Source organism: Micromesistius poutassou, assembly GCF_964030765.1.
Source record: "Micromesistius poutassou genome assembly, chromosome: 23".
Lineage (NCBI taxonomy): Eukaryota > Metazoa > Chordata > Actinopteri > Gadiformes > Gadidae > Micromesistius > Micromesistius poutassou.
In genome coordinates this window covers 4,789,975-4,815,154 of record NC_140293.1, presented here as the reverse complement: position 1 = coordinate 4,815,154, position 25,180 = coordinate 4,789,975, and the positions used below count along the sequence as shown (strand labels likewise).

At 46.8% G+C, this 25,180-nt stretch overlaps 2 protein-coding genes across 2 annotated transcripts in view; both read right to left on the bottom strand.

Moving 5' to 3' along the window:
* Positions 1-1,356: 1,356 nt before the first annotated feature.
* Positions 1,357-15,128, bottom strand: prkd4 (protein kinase D4). Its single transcript, XM_084487252.1, has 19 exons — positions 14,982-15,128; positions 14,636-14,862; positions 9,616-9,754; positions 8,957-9,088; positions 8,472-8,626; positions 7,882-8,077; positions 7,560-7,643; positions 7,070-7,217; positions 6,249-6,372; positions 5,970-6,047; positions 5,235-5,508; positions 4,971-4,993; positions 4,613-4,685; positions 4,193-4,299; positions 3,720-3,881; positions 3,372-3,470; positions 2,729-2,996; positions 2,024-2,109; positions 1,357-1,544 (listed from the first exon to the last, which is right to left on the bottom strand). The coding sequence occupies exons 1-19, from the start codon at positions 15,055-15,057 to the stop codon at positions 1,380-1,382; spliced, it is 2,616 nt and encodes an 871-aa protein (XP_084343378.1). The 5' UTR covers positions 15,058-15,128; the 3' UTR covers positions 1,357-1,379.
* A 3,902-nt stretch (positions 15,129-19,030) lies between these two features.
* klc2 (kinesin light chain 2) overlaps positions 19,031-25,180 on the bottom strand; it is a 9,267-nt gene continuing 3,117 nt past the window's right edge. The window contains 10 exon segments of the mRNA XM_084487511.1: positions 19,031-19,212; positions 19,424-19,481; positions 19,862-19,986; positions 21,097-21,237; positions 21,875-21,983; positions 22,963-23,030; positions 23,270-23,319; positions 24,557-24,637; positions 24,640-24,654; positions 25,083-25,176. Coding sequence (XP_084343637.1) covers positions 19,129-19,212; positions 19,424-19,481; positions 19,862-19,986; positions 21,097-21,237; positions 21,875-21,983; positions 22,963-23,030; positions 23,270-23,319; positions 24,557-24,637; positions 24,640-24,654; positions 25,083-25,176 — 825 coding nt within the window. The 3' untranslated portion in view covers positions 19,031-19,128.

Sequence of the window (25,180 nt, the reverse complement as noted above, 5' to 3'; positions counted from 1 at the left end):
GCAAAATGATTGGAGCAACGGCACCAGAAGAGGCGGGACATGTGCAAACAACTGCCATCTTGGCGTTACGAAGTTTCCCCATGCATTTCAATGGGTGATTTTTTCAGTGATGTGTCTCCTCCTTCTATAGTGTCTCTGGTAACACTTTCCTTTTTTTATCGGCCGTCATGAAGAAAAACTTAAGGGGTAACACTGTCCTTTTTTATCGGCCGTCATGAAAAAAACATAAGGGGTAACACTGTTGTTTTTTATCGGCTGTCATGAAAAAAACATAAGGGGTAACACTGTCCTTTTTTATCGGCCGTTAGAAAAAAACATAAGGGGTAACACTGTTGTTTTTTTTTATCGGTCATGAAAAAAAACAAGGGGTAACACTGTCCTTTTTTATCGGCCGTCATGAAAAAAAACATAAGGGGTAACACTGTCCTTTTTTATCGGCCGTCATGAAAAAAAACATAAGGGGTAACACTGTCCTTTTTTATCGGCCGTTAGAAAAAAACATAAGGGGTAACACTGTTGTTTTTATCGGTCATGAAAAAAATTTAAGGGGTAATACTGCCCAGGCCAGTATAAGGTGAGGATGGATCAATTTGCATTGTGGACTGGCTCTATAATACTTCTCCATCTGTAAAACTGTTTGTCATAAACAAGAGATTGACTGTGTTCTCTTCCTGGACTGAATAGGAGTGGTGTGATGGAGTCTGATGGGCACAGGATTTAACTGCAACGCTCATGTCATGTGTAACCTCCGAACAGCCACCATTGCTCCATTCTAAGTGGTATGGTGAGAGGGAGCGCTGTTGGATAACACTCAGGTGACCTCGGAGCAAGACCAGCAGATGTTCTTTGAAACCTGCAATTATGGCATGTATTTAATAAATCAATGTCATATATAATTTCTGAAATGTTTTAATTGTGGTCAATCTGGTGCAGCAGGTAGAGCTGGTGGTTTGCAACCCGGAGAGTGGGGTTCAAGTCCTGGGAATGTCCATGGCATTGTAGGAAATAAATCCTATTATTTCTAAGTCTGCTGAATTGCAAAGTCAAGTAGAAACTTCCGGGAACTACCTAGTCGGCGTCTTGGTGGTGCAGCGGTAAGAGTGTTGGCTAACACTCTGTAGACTCAGGTTCGAGTCCCCGCTCACACGGCCACCAAGAAGGGGGCACCCCCAACCGGGCCCCCAACGTATCTGAAGAACCCCTCCATCATAGGGGCTGAGGGGGGGGTGTTCTGATAATTTTTATCAGAACATTTTTAAATGAGTATGAATATACTCCAAAATAAAAAGACAATCTGAAACGCAAGCTTGTATTCGAACAAAAATGACCAACACAACAGTTCCCTTTTAATAACTTTAATAACCCCGAATAACGCCAGGTCAGACGGGGCGGCTGCTGCCCGCTTCGCAGCTCAGCTGCGGGGGGAGCACCAGCGCCCTCTCCTGGGCGTAGCGCCGCCAGTGCACCTCGTCGCCCTCGTGGGTCAGGTACCTGCTGCCCATCCGCTGCTCAAACGCCCGCAGGTCGCACCACAGCTGGAAGTCCTTGGTCACGGGTGACACAATATGGGATGGATTATGGGATTTCTTGTATATATTATTATTACTACATTTGTATAACAGCAAAGCGCTGTAAAGCTTCACACTGTCTTTATTCTTGCGAAGTGTTTAGACCTTCTCGTGGTTCTAGTCCAGATGGATAACCCTACAGGCTGGTACAGTCCAGTAGGGTTAGGGTCCTGGTAGGCTGATCTAGCATGTCTATCTATTCCACTATAGGCTTGATTTTGAAACGGCCTTTAATGTCAACATCCCCATCTCGTGGTCAAATAGACGAGAAAGATTGAGGCCTAGAGTTTGTGTGTGTGTGTGTGTGTGTGTGTGTGTGTGTGTGTGTGTGTGTGTGTGTGTTTGTGTGTGTGTGTGTGTGTGTGTGTGTGTGTGTATGTATGTGTATGTGTTTGTGTATGTGTGTATGTGTTTGTGTATGTGTGTGTGTGTGTGTGTGTGTGTGTGTGTCTCACCTGCAGCCAGGGGTGTCCCAGGGCCTTGCCCACACTGTACCTCCTCTTCACAGACACCTGCAGCAGGTTGCTGATCAGACTCACCGCTGGGGGTCCAGGGAGGGAGGGGCAGGAGGAAAGAAGGGAGGACAGGCTTAGGTGTTGTTTACGTCTTTATGCACACGCAGACACACACACACACACACCGACACACACACACACACCAAATATGTAAACCTCACTCCGATGGTCAGCATTAGACATGGTCAATATCGTAGCTATCATTGATAGGGTGGTAATCGTAGCTGACGACGATATCGGTAGTTATCGTAGCTGTTGTCAATGCTTTCTTTCTGCATGGTAACCTTGGTAGCTTACGCATCTACCCTGACTGTAATTGTCGTTGCTCCTTTCATGTAGCTATGGTCGCCCTGGTTACTGTCGTGGTCCATGTATCCTAGGTACGGTCGCCATGGTTACTGTTGTGGTCCATGCATCCTAGCTATGGTTTCCCTGGTTACTGTTGTGGTCCATGTATCCTAGCTACGGTCATCATAGCTAATGTCGCGGCCCGTGTACCCTAGCTGCGGCCGCCGCGGTTACTGTCGCGGCCCGTGTGTACCCTAGCCGCGGCCGCCATGGTTACTGTCGCGGCCTGTGTGTACCCTAGCCGCGGCCGCCATGGTTACTGCCGCGGCCCGTGTGTACCCTAGCCGCGGCCGCTACCTTCCAGGGAGATGGCGGCCCAGGGCTGCCGGGGGTACATGAAGGAGGCATTGGTGATCTGCTGGCCGATGTCCTCGTCCTCGTTGAAGGGGAAGGTGCCGCTGAGGCTGACGTAGGCCACCACGCCCGCCGACCACATGTCCAGCGAGCGGTTGTAGCCGCCGCTGCGCAGCACCTCCGGCGCCAGGTAGGCCGGCGTGCCCACCACGGAGCGGCGGAACGACTTCTCGCCGATGATGCGGGCGAAGCCGAAGTCGCACAGCTTCACCTGGTTGGGGGGGGAGGGTGGTGGGGAGGGGGGGGAGAGGGGGAGAGGGTTAAACCATAATGCTGGGATTGGCCGGTGGTCGGGGTGTTAGTGATCTGATGGAGAGGGGTAGTGATACTAACCAATCGTGCACAGTGCTAACCCTAACCTAATATAAGGAATATCTATTATCCCTTATTACTGCATTAACCTATGTTCATGAATGGTTAATTAATGTCTGCTTATCGTGAGGTTTACTTTGAACTAGTAAATAATGTATAAATGAACACCTGGGTTAACCAGAAGCCCACTGCCTTAGTTAACATGAACAACAGAGTAAACATGAGCCCCATTAGTGACAACAGTCAGTGAATGTGTTGACGTGTGTGTGTCCACCTGGGGGAATGGGTCTGTGGAGGCCAGCAGGACGTTCTCCGGCTTCAGGTCGCAGTGGGCGATGTGCTTCAGATGCAGGTACCGTAGCGCCTCCAGGACCTACACACACACACACACACACACACACACACACACACACACACACACACACACACACACACACACACACACACACACACACACACACACACACACACACACACACACACACAGGGTAAAGACTGGGTCAGCCATAAGTTCGAGCAGCTATAAGTGACTGCTGCCAACTGTTATACCGGTATTAACATGGACGTGAAGGTACAACATGAAACTTTTTGATCCTCTGAAATTTCCAGAGGGGGGACTGACCTGGACGACCAGGAAGCGGGTGTTGCGCTCTGGGAGCCGCCCCTTCTCACTGGACAGGATCATCTCCAGCATGTCCCCATGGAGCTTCTCCATCACCACGAAGATGTGCTCCACCGTCTCAAACATGGCCTCCATCAGCACCACCCCGGGGTGGGACAGGTTCTGGGCCGGAGGACACACACACACACACACACACGCACACACACACACACCTATATATGAGTTGAACACTTGCAAAAACACACACAAATAAAGTTTCAGTTGCCAACCCTCTCATCAATGACTCTCATCCATGACTGTCTCACACGTACACACACACACACACACACACACACACACACACACACACACACACACACACACACACACACACACACACGCACGTATATGAACTAGCACAAAATCCCACAATGCATCACAGAGAGGCGCTTGTGCTCTCACTTCCTGTGCACAGTCATAACTCTTTGCGGTACCTGTAGGATGGTGACCTCGTTCTTCAGCTGGCCCTCCTGGTGGGTGGGGAAGCGTCTCTTGTCGATCACCTTGATGGCCACCGAGCGGCCCGATGTCCTGTGGGTACCTGGGAGGGGACGCCACGGCGACAGGAAGTAGAATTAAACAGTACAGAGCAGCAGTACGGAGGGCCAGTCGTCAGAAGCGGGGGGAGCTTCGGGGCATTAGTGTTCACGTTAGAATCTGAGCGGACTGGGCCGATATACTAGGGCTGTGCTAGTGAACTTGTTTTGATCCCGATTTCGTTTTTTTCAGTCTGAAACGATCTCCGAACTAAAAGAATCATGTAGCTGACTCATAGTCAGTGTTATGAGCCACAGCTGTGTTGGTCCTCACGGTGACCCCCTCTGTGAGGAGGGTCAGTGAGAGGCCCGCATTACCTGCGAACACGACGCCGAACTGGCCCGAGCCCAGCATCTCGTCTGTTATGATCTGGTACACCAGGCTGATGTCCTGCAGGAATACACAGCAGTCACAACATGGTGCTGATCATAACAATGTGGAGGAGGGTCATTTGAGTGTCAACATGTAGCAGTAGTCGAGTCAAGTCAAGTCAACATTATTGTCAGACCGACAACAAGTTACATAGAGGACCGAAATTGCGTTTCTCCATTCTCCAAATGTGGTATTAATGTGTTAGGTTATGTGTGCTATAACATATAACATAATAGTGCAAAATGACAATAACAAATAAACACAACATATACAGACAGACATACATTATACAGAACTACTTACTGCACTCGCTTCTCTGTGCAGGCCTGTAGAAAAAAAACATCAGTTATCATATTGTAAAGTCAGCATGCAAAGATAGATTGACTCACGACCATAAAATCTGGTAAAAATGCATAAAATTAATAAAAATAATAATCCTCTCTCAAAATCCGCGCACTTTCCGAGCAGATTCAAATCCAGATCACACCTCGTGTCACGACTCGTAAAACGTAACCCAACTAGTCACTGTCGACACAACTGATCCAGTGCACTGATCTGGGTCCATACCGTGGCCCCCCATTCCCGGGGTCTTTCCACCACCACCTCCTCCTCCCCCCCCCTGGTTGGCCCGGACCACCCCGGCCCCGTCGCCGCTGCACAGCATGGGCATCAGGGCCCGCCGCAGGTCCCTCTCCCAGGCCTGGGCGTCCTTGTGCACCTGGACACAGTACACCGCCGCGCCCGTCACCACCTCCAACGAGTGGGGCCGGCTGCCCGGCAACACGGCCACCGAGAGATCCGTGGGGCCCCTGACCTGCAGCACCTCCGACAGAGGGATCTCCTGGGGAGGGAGGGAGGAGGAGGAGCAGGAGCAGGAGGAGGAGGAGGAGGAGGAGGAGCAGGAGGAGGAGCAGGAGGAGGAGGAGGTAAGGAGTGGAAGAGGATGATGAATGAAGGGATTTTTATTTTATTTTTAGCAGTTGCCCCAAAAAGCATTTACGCCCAATTAAATTGAATTCAATTATTAATCATATTAAAATATAGTTTAATGTTATAATTAATCTCTTGTGTGAAATTGGACCGAAGTCCTATTTTAGGTGCATTATGATAGATTTCTATATGTTTCAGACACGCAAACCTTCAGGCTTCCCCTCTACAATGTTTTTTTTGTTCGTGGAACGTAGGAACAATGGGTGCATAAACTCAATCTGGCCACTAGGTGTCACTGAAGAGCTAGAGACCGACTTGTGAGTGAGTGAGCGTGTTACTGACACAGGAGAAGAGCGCTGGTCCACACAGTACCTTGTAGAACTTGCTGCTGCCTTCGTTCTGGTACAGAGTGATGCTCTTCCAGTCCAACACCCAGTAGTGACGTTTTCTCTGGGACACATTCAGAGAAAATATACTATTTAGTGTGTGTGTGTTTGTATGTGTATGTATGCATGTGCGTTTGTGTGTGTCTGCGTCTGTATGCGCGCATGTGTGTGTGTGTGTGTGTGTGTGTGTAATATGCAGGTGCATGTTTCTGTGTGTCTGTGTATGCATGTGTTGGTGTGTGCGTTTGCGTGTGCGCGTCCTCACCAGCGTGTCGATGTGCGTGTGGTGCAGCAGCCAGCCCTCCCTCAGCACGCAGCTGGCCCTCCTCTTGGCGTGGTGCACCGACTGCACCACCCTCATCAGGGGGATGAAGCTGCCAAAACACGGACTACAACCGCCACAAACCACCACATTACAACCCGTCACATACCCCCCCACCCCCATGCCACCATTTGATCTGACAACCCTAAGGCTAATCCCCCCCCCCCCCCCCCCCCCAAATAGGCCTCGCAAATTTTTTGTCAGCCTTAAACTATCTCACTGTCTGTTGCATTGTGGGAAATGTACTTGGTACGATACTTGATGTCAATTTGAATGAAGATGATATTAAAGCTACATTGATAAACACTGAAGAAAGCGCCTTTCAAAGAAACATCAGCCCACTATGTTCTGCTGGCATTCTTTGATTTTGTGAATACTATTGACAACATAAAATAAACGAGACCTTGTTATATGAGAGAATATAGAGCTATCACTATAGAACTCTAGTCTTCAAATCTCTCATGACGTTGACTGACAGGTGTAGACTTTGTGGTGAAGATGATTATTCCAAATAATGAAAGCTATGGGCATAATAAGATAATTATTTTTTACTCACAATACACTCTAGCGATACCCATCCTTACACTTAATTCCAAAATCTTCCGCAGACTTAAAAACTCTAAGGCAAACTCAATTTTAAAAAGGAAATCTTAAGAGATAAAAGGAAACAATAATAATCGATAAACAATCAATTGAACTTAGCTTTGAATCCCAAATTGAGACCCAGGCAAAAGTTGCAAAAGTGGCAAAAGTTGTACCGCCACCTGATTGGTGGTTGCTGGAGCAAAGCTTCCTGGCTGTCCACCAATGGGTCGTCATCAGCATGCATCTCCTCATCACAGCTGTCCACCGACGTCATACTAACGAGGTCTGACTCGTTGTCCTCACTCTCCTCTTTGCCGCTGTGATTGGCTATAAACAGGAAGTGATTTGTCCATCATTAGACCTTAGCGATACACACCATCTACCTGAACTTTAAACTGATGCATGATAAGTGAGAAGAACTCTTTCAGTAAAGCAATTGTATTGTCTTGTGTTGCATTGTATTGTATAATATATTGTATAATATCATTTATGGTACTATATTATATAGTAGTGTATTGTTTTCTATCGTCGGCTATATTGCATCGTATCGGTTTGCATTATAATGCATTGAATTGTATTGCAATGCATTGCACTGCACTGCAATGCACTGCAATGCACTAAACTGTATTGTACGGTCCTGTACTGCACTCTACTGCCCTGCACGGTCACCTTGTCCACAGCTGCTTCTCCTCTCCCCTGGACAGTCTCGAGGGACCAGCAGCTCACAGCGTCTGTGGCAGTTAAACCTGCAGTCTGGGGACGGGGGGGGAAACAATATTAATACCTTTTCTGACTGCTATTGAATCAGTCCTTTGATTTAAGTGAAAAAATATTCAAGAAAATCGTTTTAGAAGTAATTTTCTTTATCCATAAACACTTTTTGGGTGTTTCTTTTGTACGATAACTACAACATAATCTCAAAACAAATATTTAATCCCCGGCCCAACGGACACAAAGTGTCGTGGTGAAACGCTGCCCCCTGCTGTCTCACCGGTGCACTGCAGCCCCTGTCGGAAGAGACCCTTGAGCAGCCGGTGGCAGTACTGGCAGACGGTGGGCTTGGTGTAGCTGTGGATGTGGAAGGTGTGAGGGACCTGGGTCTTCACCACGTCGCCGTAGCCCACCCCCAGCCACACCGGGGGCTCCGCCCACGAGGCCGGCCGCGAGTTGGGCTTGGATAGGCTGATCTGGATGGGAAGGGGGGGGGGGGGGGGGGGTTGAGAGTTGTCGGTTGGTTTTCACAACTGTAAGGAGAAATATTGTTTTGCCCTGAGAAAATGTCAACATTTCGTGAAGATTGATAATTTATTCCTTTTTGAATACATGAACCATGCTAGCACTGACCCCTCTCAGGTGTCGCTCATCACACTAATTATGGGTCTCCTCCCTCATATAGCACCAGGTACCAGTCAAAGAGACTGTACCAGGTACAGTCAAAGAGCAATTAGTGTTATGAGCGACACCTGTGCTTTCTATGCCGCCCCATGAATCGGTAAAGCGACCTTGAGTGTGAGAAAGGCGCTATATAAAAGAAACGTATTCAAATCAACATATTATTATATGTAGGTTTGTGGTTCCTACCTCCTCCAGACTGCCCCCTGTCTGCGAGGAGAGGGAGGGCGCTCTGGGTCTCCGGGGCGGGAACAGGGACAGGCTGGCTGCGATGTGACGCTTGGTGTGGCTGCAGTCGTTGGGCAGCATGAAGGCACAGCGCTTGTGGAAGTCCAGCCCACAGCCTGCGAGAGAGAGGAGAGAGGAGAGAGGAAGAGAGAGAGGAGAGAAGGAACGGTTAGATGCAGAAGTGAGAATAATCACAACCACCACTACCACCACCACAACCACAACCACCATCATCACCACCACCACCACCACTACCATCATCATCATCATCACCACCACCACCACCACCAAGCTCACCACCATCATCATCGTTATCCTCACCACCATCATCATCATCATCAACATCAGTACCACCCACACCATCATCCTCACAACCACCACCATCCCCACCCTAATCATCATCATCATCACCCACCCCTCATGACGTCCCTCCCTCTCCACCCTACCTTCACATCTCAGGCCCTGGCGCACCAGCCCCCACAGCATCTCCCCGCAGTGGTGGCAGAAGGTGGGGGAGCGGTACGAGTGCACCGCCAGCGAGTGCGGGCGGATCTTCATCTCCGTCACGCTGGCCGACTCTGATGGGGAAACACAGAGAGCAGAAGGACGGTTGGAACACGGCCGCCCGGCCGCCCACACAGATCTGGAATGGACCCCCTTTAAAAATGTTACGCAAAACAGTGTAGTTAATTATAGTTTTGTACGATACACTCACGTCATTATATTATCAACGTCCCCTATGCTGTCACTCTGTATGCCAAAATGTAATTTCATTATTTTAAATTTTTACATTATAAAAAAAGTAGACCTACCCCCCAAAAAAACAAGCTATAAACAAGAAATAAGAAATAGACCTCATCTTTACCAGAGGGACGAAACTCAATACTGGATTGTGCGGGAAATAGTAATCCTACGAAGGCGTCTCAGGGAGGTAAGGGCGCTTACCCCGACCGTTAGAGAATAATGAAACCTAGTGAGGTTGACTGAGATCTCTGAATGAGACACTGGTCAGAGCTCGCTTGGGTCTAGCCTCTAGCTCAGGCGACGGTTAACCAGTGACTGAGATCCATGGTTCAGTTAATGATGAGGTGCGGTCCTATCTGACCTGCGATGATGACCTCGATGAGGTCTCCGTTCTGCAGCTCGTCGCTCTGGGCCAGCCGCTGCAGAGCCTGCTGCTGCTGCTGCTGGTGTCTGAACAGCAGGATCCTCTCCCCCGGGCCCACCACGCTGCAGTAGGGGGCCTGGGACACACACGCGCACACACACACACACACACGCACACTTTGTTATCGCAGAAATGTGAGGCCATTTATGTAATTTACAAACTAGAGAGAGAGACTGAGGATAGAATGATGTGGTTGGTTACACAGTCTCAGAGAGAGAGAGAGAGAGAGAGAGAGAGAGAGAGAGAGAGAGAGAGAGAGAGAGAGAGAGAGAGAGAGAGAGAGAGAGAGAGATAAGATAGGGGGACAAAGAATAAAAGTATGAGTGTCTAAGATAAGATAAACTAAGATACACTAAGGTAAGCTAAGCTTATAGTAGGATGCATTCTAAGACCCGAAGAAACACATACACATACCTAGGTCTTGCTGGACATTGCAACTTCAATTTTTCTTTCCATAAAAATAGTCATGACTTAATTACATTTTAACATAACCTTTTATTCCATAATGCCAGTAAACACAGGGGTGACATTCATTGTATACCTTCTCAAAAAGGTTATGGTGACGGTTCCTTCAGATCTAAATGTCACAGCGGTGTGTGTGTGTGTGTGTGTGTGTGTGTGTGTGTGTGTGTGTGTGTGTGTGTGTGTGTGTGTGTGTGTGTGTGTGTGTTGACTGCTGAACGTAGAGGATCTGGGTTGAGGTGGTGAGGGGTGGAGCTCCGGTCAGGTCTGATCTGCTCTAAGATAAGACCTAAGATCAGTCAGCCAGATCCAGCAATCTGAACTCTGTTCTATCAAGGGTGTTGAAGTATTTGAAGGCTGTGTGTGTGTGTGTGTGTGTGTGTGTGTGTGTGTGTGTGTGTGTGTGTGTGTGTGTGTGTGTGTGTGTGTGTGTGTGTGTGTGTGTTTTTGCTGCAGTAAGCCATGGGTTCACCATCTACCATGCACACAGACAAGCCCCCCCCCCCCACACACACACACACACACACCCACACACCTACACTCAGACACACACATACACCCCTACAATGAGACGCTTATGAACATCTCTTGCACGGCTGCCTGGAAATCCAAAGATCAAAGGAAAGCACAGCGCAGTCTCTATGTGTGTGTGTGTGTGTGTGTGTGTGTGTGTGTGTGTGTGTGTGTGTGTGCGTGCATCTGTGTGTTCATCTTAGCGTGTGGTTGGAAAGTGAGGCGTGTGCAGACGGATGTGAACAAAGCTGCAGGCCCAGTAAGATCAGCAGACCAGTCCTACTCAGAGACCACGTCTGAACTGGGAGGAAGGGGGAACACACACACACACACACACACACACACGCCAAAAGATGCATTTCTACACGTCAAATCTGCACCACACCACTTCGTACACTTCGTTGTAAACCAAGATCAAGTCTGGGCCGTAATGTAGTGTACAGTACTGACACAAACACACAATGTCATTTACAGTGCGTGCGTGCATGCGTGCGTGCGTGTGTGCGTCCGTGCGTGCGTGCGCCTGTGTGTATAACTGGGACCCTATGGGAATATGTATTTGTCATAGACACATTATTATATAACCATGTTGTAATTCAACTTAAAATAGAACTCTGCAGACTCTCCGTTGCGTAGATGGGCTGATCATTAATTTCATGTTTGACCCAAGCCTTTATGTATTTGATTCATACTGACACGTTATATTCAACTTTACTTTACACTTATTTGTTGACAGACATCTCTGTGCCGCAGCGTGTTAATGTGACATAAAGGGCTGTTACACAGATTAAGTTCCATGGGTCCAATCATTTAGTCAAGCAGTAGCACACTGCATTCAGAATCACAGCACGTAAACCAAGTATCAAACTGTTCAAACAGTAAAGTAAGTCTCTTGCCATACATGCATACATGCCCGTACACGTACGTTTGTACGTACGTACACACGTATGTGCGTACGGGCATGTATGCACACACACACACACACACACACACACACACACACACCTTGAACAAGATTCCCTAAACTCCCAATACCTGTTCCTAAATTAGATGTATCTGTATTCTCTAGATAGAAGACGCTTTAAATAGGACAGTTTCAAATGAACACATACACACATGGGTGGTTGATGTTTAAGGCTGAAAATAGCTTGAGAAAATGTTTTCATGTTGAATTCCCAGAATGTATTTGCTTCTTTAAATTTTTTAAATTGAAATAGGATCGATTTTCACAATTGTGTGTGTTAGTGCCATTAAGTTTGTCATATGGTGTGAAAGGGATAATTATTGTAAATAACACGAAAACTGTGTATACTTTCCTACAGTAATTAACTTTACCATAATCCCTTATCATGACTCTCTGGAACTCCACTATCAACTTTTGCAAAATGAATTCATGTTCGCGAGACCTCTCGTTCAACTCGAAAAATATATATTTCTATAATTCGGACAATTCTCGTAAGCTTTAGACCCACGCTGTTATCAATGTCAACGCATCTCATCACGATTTGTACGATTTATAGCAACAACAACAAAAAAAAAAAGTGTCACACACCAGGATGAACTACTCATCAATTCACAATTCGGAATCAGATCATTAAAACTAAAACTAAAAGGAACAGAACACTCAGGCTGTGTCATTTTGATTCCCCGTGTGAAGGGAATACTGCTCATGAGGCCAAACTGATCCCCCTGTAACATCCTGCTGCTCAGGAGGAAGCAGCCTGCTCCATGCAGGCAGGGCTGAATAAGAAAGCATCCATTGCGTGCTTGTTTTTCCCGTCCGTACCTGTCTTTTTGTGTGCCCGGGCAGTTCATGCTGTCTAAAAGGTGGATGATGTGCCACGATAATTAAAACAAATAAGGCAACATTTTCAAGAAAACGTCAAAACCAAATGTTTGGTTATAACATTCAATAATAAAGGACACTCTCAATTCAATAATTATTCAGTGTGCAGAAAAATGTAGTCCATCTCAGATGTTGTGACTAAGGGATCATATGTACATCACAATAAGTGTCACTCCATATGCGGTTTTGCACACGTCTAGGAATTAATGTTGCAATTACCCATTACAACATACTGACTAGGCCTGGGCAATAAAACAATAAATTATCGTATCATGATAGACTTTTGATCAATATCAATATAAAACATGTTCAATATATATATATCGATGAGAGACTGGACCACCGAATCTAGCAGCTGTGTTTGTTACACAAACACGGTTCCATACTTATTTACAATATTTGAGTGTTTTTCATTGTTGTATCGACATTGGAGTATTTATCAATGAAGAACAGTGGAAGATCATATTAAGTGTTAAACAGAAGTGTTTAAATCCAGCATGGTAATTCCTAGTCTTTTTAGGTAATTCAAATTATCAATAGTTATCGATATTGATCAATATGATCAAGTTATATCAGGATATGTCTTTCAGCCATATTGCCCAGGCCTAATGCTGACATATTTTTTTTGTTTTATTGAAAATTCAATAACACGCAAGTTTATGCAAGCACTCCGATTGGTCAATTCCCATTCTCGAGCGTGTTTAAATGCCTGGTGAAAGAACGGACAAAAAGATTGTGCCTAATTACAGAAAGTATCGCTACACTAACTAGCCGAAACTACTTTCATGAGCCTAGTTTCCATAACAACGTTCAACTGACCAAGAGTCGGCTATTGTTACTATAGGAACTATTTTCTGATGGAGATGAACTTGGGCAGAAAGCTTGAATTTGAGGGCAAATTAACCCACAATATGAAAATATTTTACAATATTGTTGATAATGAAGATGGGTTGTGTTATTGAATTGCAATCTTACACTCGATGGCGTTCTTGAATGTCATTACTGGTACTTGAAGCACAGGACTTCGGAACTCAGCGCAAGCTCCTCGTTCCTACGGCTGTGCTTCGCGTACCAATAATGACATTCAAGAACGCCATCGAGTGTAAGATTGCTTAAATAAATCATTTTTAATCACATGTCATCTTTTGGTAAATAAAGTGACAATCTAAAAGACTCCTGGAATGGAAAAGGAGGTAGGGGTGTCAAAAGTTTGTCAAAAGTCTGAAAAATGATAAAGGAAACTCTCCTCGTGACCCTAGTGAGACATTCTGACGTGGCATGGCACTTCCTGCTTGAGCCAATGACCACAACATTGTGTCCGACCACATGAGATGTATTTTGGTGATTTCAAAATCCATCTGATCCTAGCGACCCCCCAAAGTAGAATAAAAAAGCCTGGCACGGTCACGTCCTTTGAGCGTTTTGGTTTTTCATGGTGAAGACATGACTTCATGGTATAATACGTCTGTTGTACGTGAAGCAAATCGTACAACAAACAACACAAGCACGCTCTTTGACAAATTGAATCATTATCCATACGTAGGTGACGCTGGGGACAACAGAAAGCCCCTGTCCCGACACCCACATCCATTCAGGGATAGATAGATAGATAGATAGATAGATAGATAGATAGATAGATAGATAGATAGATAGATAGATAGATAGATAGATAGATAGATAGATAGATAGATAGATAGATAGATAGATAGATAGATAGATAGATAGATAGATAGATAGATATCGTAGCAGCGGTACAATACCATCCGAATACAAAAATGCAATCACAAGGTAAGGGCAAATATTAATATGCACTAACTTTTTGTTTGTTTTAATATGTACTCAACATGTATTGCATCTTGCTTTTATCGTGAAGCACATTGAGTTTATGCTTGCCATATGAAATGTGCTATATAAATAAAATTGACATTGACATTGACATTGACATATTAAAACCAGTACAATACACAATATGCAAACACTATACACAATAAGAACCCCAGATTACAATCAGGTTTCTTAAGGCTTCAGTCTACAAAACAACAAACTCATCAAACCTAAATGTGTTTCCCATAACCCTGAGGCTGCACCCCTCTGGATTGTGGGTATATGGGGTGGGGGGGTTGGTGTCCTGCTCACCTTGCGGTCGATGATCTCCATGGCCAGCCTCTTGGCGTGGCGGTAGCTGACGTTTCCCCCGGCAACGCGCACCACCTCTCTGGACAGACCCAGCTGGAACTGCACCAACACCGGCCCCTCCGTCTCCCACACCACACCCCCCGCCGGCCCCGCCGGGGAGCGGGCCCCGGCGGGGCCACTGGGGCTCTCGGGGGCCGTGGGGTTCCAGGTCGTCATGGCGATGTCCCCTACGGTTTAAAAAAAACAAACCACAGGTATGAAGAAGCTGCAATCAGAGGTAGAGTGGTAGAGGTAGACCACTATGCTGCCGCTGTGAAGAGGGTTGAACGGTAGGAGTGGTACGTACCGATGGCAGTAGTATCTTCTCCAGGGAGGTCGACGTGTGCCTGTGTGTGTGTGTGTGTGTGTATATATACACACATGTGAACGCTACGGACCAGGGATCTGGCTGTGATCTGCCATTCTCTGCGACTGTGCTCGGCTATGAACTCTGGTGACTGGTTTCCACGCGTGGTTGATGTAAGTGAGAACGTGCGACAGGAAGTGAAACACACAGAATCTCTCTCTCTCCCCCCCCCCCCCCGCACGCACACACACACACACACACACACACACACACACACACACACACACACACACACACACACACACACACACACACACACACACACACACACACACACACACACACACACAGTGACCAGCTTGGCCCTTTGCTCAGTGACCAGCCATTGCATGTAAGTTCGGGGGAAAGACATTGCTCTGTAATTCATCATTACTTCAAAAGCCTTACAGACTAATCATTTTCCTCAGGGCACCACGAACAGAGACACAGAATGAGTTTGCAAAGCAGAATAGGTGTGGATTACTTTAATGGTAAAATATAGCATAGACTCGCTTCCTGAACAAATGTAGCTTCACATCCACAACATCACAGCCATGCATCAACGGTTCTCAGATCTCAGACGTCCCCTCTTACCTCCACCATGACCACGCTCTTCTTCTTGGGTAGCTGTGTGAAGGCTATTAATAGAAGCATTTGGACTGTATGAGGACGTTAACCACAACCACCAGGAAAAGTGCTAAATGGGACCATTTGATGTTTTACTAAGAACCTTCATTGCATTGACAATGCGTGATGATATTGATATTTTCAGAGGCGATTGACAGCTGTCACTGACATCCCTGATTATGGATCTGCTACTTTTCTGTCCCACCGCATGGCTAGAAGACTTATCTTCACTAATATAGTCTACTTGCTTAATTATATTCATAATTGCAGCGGTTTTGTGACCTACATACGCATACATGTCTATCTATGTATGATATATAGGAAGCGGTATCTGCCTGTGGTTTCTAGATTCTGATAAGAGGACAGATCTCTCGCTCAGGTCTCTAGAACATTCTTTATTTCATGGAGATCTGCAGAAACCAAAACACAAATCTAAGCTTATACACAGCGAGACAATGTGTGTGTGTGTGTGTGTGTGTGTGTGTGTGTGTGTGTGTGTGTGTGTGTGTGTGTGTGTGTGTGTGTGTGTGTGTGTGTGTGTGTGTGTGTGTGTGTGTGTGTGTGTGTGTGTGTGTGTGTGAAGGAAGACAATAAAAACGGATACTTTTAAGAATCTAGTGAAAATATTGGGTGTAATATTGATAATATGAGTGACCGATGTGCAGATATCTATATATAACTATATAAATAGATCTAAATGCTTCATACATGAACTAGATCGTAGTACATCATTTGCTGCAAACAAAGAGTAAAAGCACTTTCGTCGAGTATCTCCGACTCCGAAAATATCTCCACAAATCTTTCGGAAAACAATTTTTTGTCGTCATGATTATCGTCTTCAACCAGTCACAATCGTTTGGCCAAAGGCGTTCCGTCATGCATCAGCCCTTGCTCTCACATAGCCCCCCCACATCCTGTTCTACCCCTCTGAGCCCTCCCAGCGCTGAGAGAACACGTGCAGGCAGAGACTGTACAGGCCCTTCAAAAGTGAAACTCCAGCAAGTTGACGCGTCAGCGATCTGAGACAGGGTCCAAAAAGAGAAAGGACAAAGAGAGACGGCGGATCATTTAAGCACAGGGCGGCCCTTCATTTGCCACCCAACGCCTTCCTCGCCCGTCCCGACTGTCCCTCTCTCTAAAAAGGATGACGCCCACCCCACGTTTGGATTGTCTGATATTCAGCTTTGGGGGATTGGGGGGAGGGGGGGCGAAGGGTGAGGTGAGGGTCATGGCGGTGATGGTTGCATCTTTGTGACGAAGACCACCTGAATTTCTGAGGCGTTTGCGCGTCAACTTGCCGGGTCACATTTCAAGGTCCTGGTTTTTCTGTACGTAGCGTACATCCTCTGTGGGTGTTCTGTAGCCACTACACCCCTTCTCGTTTCGCCCTAGTCCACATTATCAACCTTCAACGCAACATTCAAACATTCAAAACGGCAACCAATATGATATTCAGTAGAGAAACCACAACAAAAACAAAAGACGCAAAGAAGCCGGCCAAGCAGGAGCGGAGGAAAAACAACAAAAGCTCTCCAATGGACGGATTCTTGGCCAAGTCGACATTTTCCAGTTGGATCAACACACAGGACACATTGAAGTAAAAAGGAGGTTTCTTTGTGAATGAAGACATGACACTCAAAAAGCAAAAGGAGGAGACAAAGTATAACAAACACATCCACTTTAGTATCGCGGTGTCAAATTTGACCTCATGTACCGTCGAAGGTGAGGTTATGGTTAGAGTCAGTTCCATTTATGAAGACCGATTCAAGTCGGATGAGGTACTGTAAACGTTTGAGTGAGTACCTTGTGAACAGCAGCTTATGAGGGGATTAACATGGGGGTTTCAAACCCCAAACAAACTTAAATAACCACAAACAAAAATCTTTTTCATGGGTTTTTCCCACAACTTACAATAGCTAGAATCCAATTGACTCGACAATATAAACATAAATAATTTCCAAACTCTTTTGATGGTGTGCATCTTTTCATTTTTTGGTTCAAAACATAAGATTGGAATTGCGTCAGAATGTAGCTCTATCGCTCTCCTTCTTTCCCGAAGCGGTTTGGTTTAGGAAGTATTTTTCAGACGTCGCTGAGATGCAGTTATCAAAGATGGCCGCCCTACCAGCACAAAATGTGCATGAGAGCCATTTGGGGTGAGAGCTCTACGGCGAGATGTTTTCTAGGTCGGTAGTGGGTGTTTTTTTTAGCTTATTTGTCGGGTTAACATGCTCCCCTACCTGCCTGGCCCTGAGGTACTGAAAGGTCACACCTCAATGCTTCCATCCTTGTTGACCCTCTTCCTTTTTTTATTTATTTCCTTCATTCTTTGCTTTTTCTCTCCTCCTCCCCCCCCACTAAGCCTAAACAGACATCGTTTTACTACAGCTTTTCATGAGGTCCATTACCAACCAGCCACTGTAAACAAAAACAAACTATGTACAAAAGAAAAAGATCTAATAATTTAACCCTGTGTATACATAAAAAAAACTAAAAAAGGCAAAAGTGAGGTTTAACCGGTCAGTGCTATTGTTTGACAATCCAAAGTATATTTTATCTTTTTTTTTTTTTTTTTCCTTCCTTCAAAAAACAACCACTTTTCATTCTGTACATTAAAGTCTAACGAATCATAATCGCTTTAACATCGGTGATAATGTGCAGGTGGGCCGTTAGCATTAGCAAAGTGGTTCGTGCTACAAGTGATATCACACAGTGTACGATAGCTCCCCCACCCCCCCCCCCCCCCCACCCAGTCACTCGCCCTCTCTGAAACTAGCTTACATTGAGCCTGGCTGAGGGTGAGCGTCTCCACATGAGCTGCTACACAAACACCGGGCGTTGACGGCCAGCACGCCGTGATGACATAACGTGGTGCAACACCGCAAGACACCACAGGGGGGCAGCGCAGAAATCCAACTTCCTCGTAAGCGGCATGCATACAATGTGACAGGTCTCAGTTCTCGTCATTTTTACATAATACAGATGCAGCAGTGACTCAGCACTGACTCTGGGATCACACATGAGCCATTTCAATCCGGGAAATCATATTTCATAAACCTGTGTCGTTCATTCAACTGCAAAATTGTTTATAGTGACCCCTCTATCCACCACAGAAAGAAGGGAATTCAGCAAGCAGAATTAAACGGCTCATGCATTGTGCTCTGTGAAGCAGGGCATCGTCAGCATATCAATGTAGTGGTAAGATATGTACTTATTTGCTTTTATTTGAACTATTTGCATATTATGCAAATGTAATGGATTTAAATGCCTTACGTGTGATCCCGACCACAATGACCATTGGACGAAAATATATTTCAGTTGGATTTTCTTGTTCTTCAGTGATATAGAAAAAAAAAAGGAAACTTTGTATGCAAGTATTGGAGCTTGGTCGAGAGTATGGTGTTTGATTGATTCTCAGTTGCAAAACAGCCTCTCCTCATTGGGCCGCGCCTTTCTCTCTAGTCCCACCTTCTCTCTGCATCTAACCAATCACAGAGCTGCGTCTTGTTAGGTCCACGTTACTGGAACTCAGTCCCCTGCAGTCTGATAGGCCGGAGTTGGCTTCCTATAGAGAAAAAAATGAGACAAAAATATATATGAATACATTGCTTTGCCACATCGCTTCACAACTGTGACTCATAATAACAAATGACGTGTAACCCGACATGCCAATAACTGAACATGGTTCTGCTTATGGCCTTGAACAATGACACAACGGTGAACTGAAACAAGGACTTCTGCTTTCTGACTCAGGTGGAGATTCAGCCAGAACCCACCTGTGTGGTCTCCTCCGCGTTCTTGTTCAGGAAGTTCAGAGAGCTGGCCCTCTTCATCCTGAGGGGCACACGACTCGTTGGTTACCACACAACCGCACGGTAACACACGTCTACTGACGGCTAAGAGACACTGAAGACATGGACGTCATGTATGTACTGTGTCACCGCTGGAGGCTGTCTATCTAAACCAAAGAATTATTAAGACACTGCAATGCCTTGATACGAGTGTCCAGTCTGACCCAGGGTCTACAGGGCAGTGTTAGACCCAGAGGGTCCGGTCTCACCAGGGTGTACGGGGGTGTGTCTGTCTCCCCCAGGGTGTACGGGGGGGGTGTCTGTCTCCCCCAGGGTGTACGGGGGTGTGTCTGTCTCCCCCCAGGGTGTACGGGGGTGTGTCTGTCTCCCCCCAGGGTGTACGGGGGGGGGTGTCAGTCTCACCCGGGGTTGCGGGGCTCCTGGGGGCCGCTGCCCTGCAGTTTCTTCACCAGCATCTCGCTGCTGCGTCTCAGGGCGTCCCGGATCTTACCGAAGGAGCCGCTGCGGCGCAGAGCCCCGTTGCCGTCCTGGGAGGGAGGGGGGGGGGGGGGGAGGTCAAAGGTCAGCAAGAGGTCAACATCCAGCCCACCAAGAGGTCAACGTCCAGTCCACCAAGAGGTCAACGTCCAGCCCACCAAGAGGTCAACATCCAGCCCACCAAGAGGTCAACGTCCAGTCCACCAAGAGGTCAACATCCAGTCCACCAAGAGGTCAACGTCCAGTCCACCAAGAGGTCAACGTCCAGTCCACCAAGAGGTCAACATCCAGTCCACCAAGAGGTCAACGTCCAGTCCACCAAGAGGTCAACGTCCAGTCCACCAAGAGGTCAACGTCCAGTCCACCTTTGTGATTGGATGTTGATCATGAAGCAAAGCGTTGCCATTCATTCAGATAGTGAAAAGGCAACATTTCTCCCGAATCTGTCGGTCGGTCACATAATAACTGTTTGTCATTACCTTTAAAAAGGGGCATTTATTAATATATGACCCTTAGAGGCCAGAACTGCCCTCCACTCCAAAGCATTTATCAAACTCACAGCAAGCCAACCACCATCTTCCCCCTAAGCACAATAAAACATAAAAGGCCAATGAATGCACTACATAAATCCTATTAAGCTATGAGGCAGCTTTAATGAGGATCAACAAATGGACTGTACTCCCACTACAAAGTCTGCAAAGAGGATTTGTGAGAGTGAAAAACATCTGTCCTCTCCTGACCTCTCAGCAGCTGCTGACATCAGCTTTAAGAAGGCCACTAGCACAAACATCTGCTCCCTGCACTCCACTCTAGCTCTGAGCTGAGCATTAGCGTTACCGTCAGCTCACTGCGGGTAATATAAGCTTCAAACTTAGCGCAAGCGTGAATGTCAGCCGACAACAGTCAAGATTAGCTTTAAAAGGGGACATATTACACCACCAGGTGTGAGTGTGATTAGCCGCTACAAGCCGTTTTTGAAATTCTGCCTCTTCTGACATCACAAGTGGGCGTGTCCGCCTAGATGACACATAGACACGCCCACTTGTGATGTCAGAAGAGGCAGATTTTCAAAACGGCTTGTAGCGGCTCATCACACTCACACCTGCTGGTATAATATGGTATAATAGCTTCAAAATGACGGCCTGAAGTGTGGAACTGACCCCGGTCCACTCGGCCGAGTCGTCACCCTCGCTGTCCCCCCGCTGGCCGCCGCTGTCGCGGCCCGGCCGGCGCTCCGACCCTCCGTGCCCCCCGTCCTTCAGCAGCTCCACCACCTTGCTCTGGTTGATGGCGTCGATACCCTGGGGGGGGGGGGGGGGGGGGGAAGAGAGAGAGAGAGAGAGAGAGAGAAAGAAAGAAAGAAAGAAAGAAAAAGAAAGAGAGAGAGAGACAGAGACAGAGAGAGCGAGCGAGCGAGGAAAACAGATTATACAGAGAGACTTGGACGGACTGAACGATTAATCAAATTCACACTGACACCGCAACATAATAGAAAGCGATTAGCAAATCGCAACGGCTGCGATCAGAAAATAAAATAATGGATACTATATTCAATAGTTAAATAAAGATATACTGTTATAATATAAATTCATGCATCAATTCATCTCAACACATCAGCCTGGCCTAAAGGAAAGAGCAGTTTATATGTTGACTGCTTCCAATGTTGTGTTGGTCATACTAAAGAATGATTCATTGCTTGTTCTGCGAATAATACAGAACATGATGAAAAATCCCAATCGAAATAATCGCAATTCGACTATTTCCACAAATCGTTCAGCCCTACTAAGGATCAAACCAACCGAAAAAACATTAAACGGTAACCCCTGGTAACCACGGATCTACAGGTTTGTCTGTCCAACATGGGGGTACCGACCCGTGTGACCAATGAGAGGCCAATCAGAGGGAGGGGGCTGTTCCAGGGGGCGGGGCAGGGCATACCTGTTTGCGGGTCTTGTTGGCGCACTCCTCCAGTGTCTCGGCCGCCTCCAGCTTGCCCTGGCGCCGGTACAGCGAGCCCAGGCTCTTCAGGGTGGTGTTCACCGTGGGGCTAGGACCAGGGAGTGCATAATATATTGAAAATAGCGATACAAGAACAAGTATCGTAACGTAAGTAACAAGTACATAGAAAGGGTTACCGTTCAATTCAGTTCAATTGTATAGCCCTAAATCACCATTACAGTCTCAAAGGGCTTAGCAGGCCAAATATTTACGAAACCCCCTGACCCAAGCCCCCAAAAGAGCAAGAAAAAACTCCCTTAATCAGCAAGGAAGAAACCTTGGGTTCACTTTTGTACAGTGTACAAATGTACAGTGTACTTTCGCATGCGTTTCACGTACTAAAACTAGCTCCATGAAAAAGAAGTGTATTTTCCGTGTTTTCGTGTTTTGTAGTCGAGGTCTTCACGGGTCTCCCCGGACCCTGGGACCCGAGCCGACAAGAGAGCCGTAGGGGTTACTAGGGTTACCACGTTTTATCAAGGTCAATTGGGTCTCGGTCGGTCTCGGATCTGTTTATCCTTATGTGTAGCACCCGAGGGTCTCCCAGCTGACCCCCTGATCAGGGCTGATCACCAGGAAGGAACGCATGGAAGAGCTGTGCCACTCGCTTATCGGAAATAAGGCGATAAAACCACTAGCAAAGTAAAAAACACGTAGGGCCGTGCCGGCGAGCTGAGTCAGAGCGGAGGAAATGCGTGCGGTGAAGAAGGATGTTCAGTGTGGGCTATTAAGTGTGTGGACGGTTCGGGTTTGACTCATGTAAGATCAGCACATCGCATCTTTTAAAGCGAGGTCGATTTTTCACAGGATTACTCAGATACTCAGATTAATCAGATACTGTATTGTGAGTAATATGATTAGAAGATTCTAAGGTTTTTATTTGTCACATACTCACACAGGATGTGCAGTGAAATGTTTGTGTGATACACTGTATTTTCTGTGCTTAAAAAGAAATCAAATACAATAGAATAAAAAAAAAAAATTGTATTATATGAGTAATATTAGCATCATTATCATCATGTCCTCACCTGTCCACCTTGCAGGCCTTGTACCAGCCTCCATACTCCACAGAGGGACCGCAGTCCTTACGCTTCCCCTGAGAGAGAGAAAGAGAGGCAGACAGAGTCAGAGCGAGGGAGATCTGCTGACAGAGAAACACTTTGTAACAGAGAACCTCCAAATGTCCCCTTTAATAAAAAATACACAAAATGTTACAGAAAATGTTCCAACGGAAAAGAATGTACACATATGTATCCAGATACTACCAGAGAAAAAAAAGATACTACTAGTGATGATGTGGGGGAGGGGGGAGGGGGGGGGTTCAGGAAGACCAACCTTGCTCTCCTCCCGCTCTTCTGCATGCATCCAGATGGGCTTGTTGTCGTCTGCGGAGCCGAGGGACACGGGGAGAGACGTGTTAGAAAGGCCGGCCGGCAAGGGAAGGGCCATCGTCCATCACAGCCCTCATCCAAGATGCATGAGGGCCGGGGGGGCCGAGTCACGGAGCGTCGCTGTGGAAACGGCCGAGCATGCGGTTCCGTGGCGTGTAAGACAACACACATGGTATCGGGTTTCCCCCTGCATCGCCTGGCTGTGAGCTATAGCGTAGCGCTCTCTCTCTCTGTACGCTACAGGGGGTTTGTGCATTTAATGTGCACATCACTCTGAGGAGCGTCTGCATTCACCAAAGGCTCGGTCTAAATGTGGACGTCCCAAAATAAGATCCATGTAAAGCAGGGATGAGAGTGTCACGTTTAAAAATAACATCAATGGATGAAAACATTCAAATCCATCGCAAACACGTTTGGAAGTGTGAGTCTGTGTTTGCGTGTCTTGTCTTGTGACATTTTTGTCGAAGTGTGTGCACAGGGTTTGGTGTGTGTGTGTGTGCGTGTGTGAGTGTGCGTGGGGGTGTCACTCCCAACGCCTTGCTACAGCACTCCAGTCCTATGCATGACCTCATTCCCAGCCTTCCGATCTCCCGAAGGAGACGGCGAACGCACACAGCTCTCGCGATCGTAAATTGGATTTCTGTCCGGATGCTGCAGTCCGATAATACTCAGCAGTCCCTGGAGACATGCAGACAATGGTCTGCAAGTAAGTGCAGGGAGGGTTTTAATTGGCTTAGCTTTGCAGTGTCCAGTCCAACGTGAACAGTGCTGGTGCATCGTCGGATGGCACAGATTAATGCCCTGAGTTGCCGAGGGAAACGGATCACCAGCTTGTACGCACCACAGGAGCGACCGCCTTGAATTCAAGGTAAACTGAAGCATAGGCCGATGTGTAAGAAAGTAACGCCATCTCTGCAATCAGCAGTTGCAATTTCTTGTATTTCTTTTTAGATACAAGACATTCTTTTCAGTCACACGTCAGTCCGATTTATTTTCGGAGGTCACATATTTTTCGGAATCCCGGGCCAAAAACGTTCACAATGACGATTTATGACGTCTGCCGTTGAGAAACCGTTCGTTAAAATTAAAGTGTTGACTATTCGTTTCTCAGAAAGGAGCCGTAATGACATCATGGATGCGCTGCTTTGTAGATAGTGATCGTTTTCTTTTCTTTTTTTTTACACAAGACAGCAGATACAACAACAAACAACAACAAGAGCTGTGTACGTACTGTTGACGGAGCCAAACTCCTTCTCGTGCGCACGGGTCAGGATCTCCTTGTAGAGGGCCTCTGCGTCCTTGTACTTGCCTGCTTCAGGTAGCAGGTGGCTGGGGGCAGAGGGGCAGAGGGGGGCTCAGGGCCCACACACACACCGGACACGGTGGGCCTTTGGGGCGGGCCTTCACGTGTGTTGTTCCGTTTGGTTTTTTAGGACGACAAAACGCGGAGGCAGATGGTGTGCAATTTGTAATTTTTTTTTTTTACTTTGCCTTTGTTTTATTTTACTTACTTTATTTGATCCATTTCTTTTATTTTATGACGGTGTTTCTACGTGAAGCACTTTGAGTCTGCCTCTTGTATGAAAAGTGCGATATAAATAAAGTTGCCTGGCCTTGCCTTACAATACGGTGAAAACACAAAAACATAACAATAAAAAAAAAGAAGAAATAAGAAAACATGTCTCTCAAAATCAACAAGAATCAGCGTCCACAACACAGAAGCAGCGGGCGGACGGCTCCTCCCCAGAGCGGCGCACTGACCAGGTTGTTCTTGGTCTTTGCCACGTTGGGGTCGTCGGCCCCCAGCTTGGACTCGTAGATCTCCAGGGCCCGCTGGTAGTAGTACTCCACCTCC